The sequence below is a fragment of the Tigriopus californicus genome, chromosome 12, assembly GCF_007210705.1.
Source record: "Tigriopus californicus strain San Diego chromosome 12, Tcal_SD_v2.1, whole genome shotgun sequence".
In the NCBI taxonomy this organism is placed as follows: Eukaryota; Metazoa; Arthropoda; class Copepoda; order Harpacticoida; family Harpacticidae; genus Tigriopus; species Tigriopus californicus.
The window spans coordinates 116,068-120,364 of NC_081451.1; the positions used below are offsets into that span (position 1 = coordinate 116,068).

Here is a 4,297-nt window from a genome sequence, read left to right on the forward strand (position 1 = left end):
GGGGTGGGGCAAGGAATATTAGGGAGGAGAGTGTTTATAGGAATAGGGGTGGATTGGGTATTTGAAGGAAGAGGAGGGAATTGGGAGAGAGGGTGGGGGGTAGGAGGAGAGTGAGGGAGGAAGCTAAATGGGTTAAGGAAGGGGGGTGGGGTGGGATTAGGTTTAGGAATAGGGTCAGCTCTAAAACTACGAAACTGAGCTATCCTATTTCTCGGCTTTCTTTGCGTCGAAAAGTATCCACGCCATAACCAAAACAACCACAGTCATGTCGACGGCCACATGCTCGCCCTCATGAAGATTAGTCTGAAAGGAGCCAAAAATTGAAAAAGCTTTCCCATTTACTCTGTATATTGGGATATTTTCCAATCGGTTTTCGATGGGCGCAATTTGGCACAGACCTAAATCTCTGAATTGATTTCGACCAAGTATCACGATATCAGCTCCAGTATCCGCGTTAAAACGGTAATCAACCGATTGATTTGACCTTTTGGGAGAGACAGGGGCAATAACTTTGTTGTCGTGATTATGTTGAGATTGAATTTCAGGATCTGTTGTCTGCACCGCTCCAAACTCTCTTCAATCAAAGATTAAATTCCGAATGGCATTGATTCGAAATAGTATATCTGCAACATAGTCAGATTTATCAATAAATGATGAATTTCCATGGTGTATTTAGAAATTAAAGAGAAGTGACATGACTGGCGATTGCTCCAAGTAAGCCCTCTCGAACGAAATGTATTTTGTATTTCATATTTGTATGGTTCCACTCCAACACCATCGAGGGCGATATAGGAGTATTGGAAATTAGAAAAAATATTATTGGATTACGATCTCATTGAGTCCATTTTGGTAAAGGTCAGATTACGAGGAGCATTTTTGAACTGTTTCAAGGTTGTCTGTTCATGTGTTGATTTGGGCACTTGGTTCCACTTGGCGGTCGAACGCATTGCGAATGCGTTTTTCCTAGACTGAGATCTGAAGGGAGGTGTCAACAACTCATTTCACATTGTAGTCTAGAATCTGGGCTAATGATCTGTAACGACATAGAATGCGCAGCCTTCAACAAAGTGGCGAAAGTGAAGCATTGGATCCAGGACGGCAAGTAGTTTGCGATCTAACGCATTGTATTTCATCTCGTTATGGGATCAAACCCGAGAATAGAAGGCCAAAGGTGCCCAACGTTGGGGTGATTTTTTGCTCCAAGACGGCTCCCAGACCAGTATCAGAACCATCGCAAGTTATTGTCAAGGGAGGATTAAACTGTGGGAATGCAAGAAGAGTTTTATCCTTCTTAATAACTCTCCGCTTAAGTATCCGTTTTCACCGATTTTTATGCAAACCTCCGCCTTTTTTAGCTTGCTGCTCATGCCCTGATAGCAATACATTAGATGTTTTACAAGATTCATCGCATGGCACATTTGCATGCAGCTGTGAGCCATGTTTGACAAGTAAATCAGTACCGCTTGTTCTCTCGAAGTTATCCCTTTTTAATCAAAAGAGTTAGAGTTTTCAGAATAAGGGCTTGCCCTCGTTGATTGCTTTTGTAATGTCATTCACTTTAGTCATGTTCGTGTCATCTCAATGTTTGTCGATAATTTACCTACCATCACCAGTTTCATTTGATTTTCAACGCTGACTTGTCAGACAAGCAGTCCTGAGCTTTGGATTTTGGATTCATGGATTTAGAAAGCAAATAAATTCATTTGGAGACTGTTGGAGGCAAAGCAAGGCCTGTCTGGAGAGTTCAAAAGGAATACGTTGCGTTTGGTGACGGAAATTTGCGTGTTGTCGCAAATGATGTCGGCCAAAGAGCGGGACTGGATGTTGCGCAACTGGTTAAAGTTGAACGAACCTGCTTGGTTGGAATGGGTGAAAAAAAACCGGTCGCCGAATTTTAAATCAAAGAACTGTTTGGTCTTGATGCATTGGAAAGTACGTCCGGTGATGCCACCACTGAAGGGCTGCTCAGCCAAACCAGCCACAAAGAGGTCGATATCCCAAGGGTTCTGATACAGGGCACGGAGTTGGTTCCAGTTGCCTTGTGAGATCTCAGCAGGACGTTGGTTCCAGTTGCAACTAATGGGCATTCCGCACCATTGACGGTAATCATTGTATCCAGGCAGACCATGGTCGCGACCTCTTTGAATGTTGCGGGCCACTAGATCCGAGCCGAAGTTCTCTCCATCTTCTGGGAACAGGAAGTTGGTCACGTCATCCACAACAAAACGATCCATGCTTTGAGCTGGCTGGGTGATCAGACCGTTCAAGAGACGCTGCATACCCGCACCATTATTGCCAAAGTACTTATCGAGCTTGAAAAACTCGTCCTTGAGCTGGAAGCTCTCTTGGACGTTGCGGGTTGTCTCATGGACTAATTGAATCAGGCCTTGAATCATAGAATGGCCGAACCGGTACGCGGCTGTGGCAAACGAGTTGGAAATGGAAGGGTTCACAGAGGGGTTGTAATTGGTGAAGCCATTGTTGGACAAAATTCCATAGTTGGAAACGATGGTGGGGCCCAAGATCACTGGCAGATACTCGTTGTAGGTGATGTGTTGCATCTGGGCAATCACCATGGCCCTTGCCCGCTGGTAAAGGTTCTCGTCGTCCAATCGGGGGTTGATTCTCTTCAGCTGGATGGTGATTCGGTTGTGCTCCCGGAGGAACAGTGTATGCATTGTGGCTAGGCCGGGCATCTCGGTGGCCCTCGTGTCTCCCGCCGTGAATTCGCCGTTGATTTGCGGCAACATGACGTGGTTGTTGGTGGTTGAGTGAAACAACTGGCCATTGAAGTTACCAAAGCGGAGCTGACGAGCAGTGGCGTCATCTGACCCATATACGTTGCTCCCATCCAAAAAAGCGGTGATCTCATTGAATTGTTGTCTTTGGGTGTTCCGGTTGGTGCAGAACGCCGTGGACCGGCTCAGGTCCAAACAGGTTCGAGACACTCTGGAGTAGAAGAAATCGTTCCTTGGGACAGCAATGGAGAAACATTCAGGGTTGGACGGAGTGTCGCAACAATGCTCAATATCCGCCTCAGGGGTCAGGGTGAGATCGTGATCCAGGAATTGGCCGAACTGGGTGACCATGTGTGTGACTTGGTTGCTGGGGGCGTTCACGTCGGGGTGGAATACAGTGCTCACCAAACGAGGATTGGGTAGATTCTGGGGCTGATTGCTCAGGCATTGGGGGAAAGTGGGGACGTTGTTGAAGAACTTTTGTCCCCCAAGGGTTCCACCCACAGGCACGCCTCGTCCATCTTGATACCTGGATGGCACTAGACGCTTAAAAGCGGAACCGGCAGCGCCCCATAGTGGGTTGTTCAAATTGTTACACTGTCCGTTTATGTTCCGGAACCATTGTCTGGAGTTGCACCTCTCCCGGGTCTCCCGGAAGCACAAGTTGTTAAACTGGTTCAATGCATTAAGCCCATTGTCGTTTCGGTCCAACCCTTGAAGGGCTCTGCTCTTGAGCTCATCAGAAACGGCTTGGCGAGCTGTTTCCGTATCCAAATTGGACTCGGCCGTGAGCAGGGATATGGACCGCTCAACCAGACTATTGAATTTATCCATGGACCGCGACCTATGACGAAAGCGGAATATGATGAGTTAAGAAATTCTATCTTTGTCTTTACAGTAGGTAAATGTACCTTGGGGTCGTCTTTTTGTGGCTTCGAGACTTTGCCGCCGAGTGGGCGCTGCCATCGATGAACCTGGATTCAAGTTCCTTCGCCAATTGTGCTATGGCCCTGTCCACAACAAAGCTGATGTTTTGGCTTTGAGCTACATTGGCCAAGCCATAAAAGGCCACAATAAGAGCGCAGACCGTGCCAAACTTGATCATGCTGCTGGATATGTCGTCCAACTGCCTACTTTTCACTTGTGAACCACCACTATTTATAGGTGACATATTGATTCTAAGGACCTTTATCCCATTCAAGAAGGCAGAGAGGCCTTTTTTTCATTTCAAATTCGACGTTTGTGTGCTGAGTATCTAGGGCCCTCTTGATTGAAAGGTTTTCATTCTCTATTGACGGCAAGCAACGCTTTTTTAGCAATTTGACGACTTTAGAAAATATCCAATGGAAAGCAGAAAAAACGTACGATGCAAACAAGTTATGTTTGTTTACGAGTATGCCAGTAAATCCCGATATTTCTAGCCATCCGATAAGTACAGCGTATCTTCAAATTCGCATGTGTCAATACACTCCAAATATTGTCAATCGTGGTTGAAAGCAAGCACACGTGAAGCTCCCCATTAAAAAGTCGGCACCATCTACGAGTATAAGGCGTTCAGG

At 46.3% G+C, this 4,297-nt stretch overlaps 1 protein-coding gene across 1 annotated transcript; it reads right to left on the reverse strand.

Moving 5' to 3' along the window:
- Window positions 1-1,506: 1,506 nt before the first annotated feature.
- On the reverse strand, window positions 1,507-3,890 carry LOC131892322 (myeloperoxidase-like). The gene is made up of 2 exons (XM_059242129.1): window positions 3,650-3,890; window positions 1,507-3,582 (listed from the first exon to the last, which is right to left on the reverse strand). Exons 1-2 carry the CDS (start codon window positions 3,841-3,843, stop codon window positions 1,683-1,685), a joined length of 2,094 nt encoding a protein of 697 aa, XP_059098112.1. The 5' UTR covers window positions 3,844-3,890; the 3' UTR covers window positions 1,507-1,682.
- Window positions 3,891-4,297: the final 407 nt, after the last annotated feature.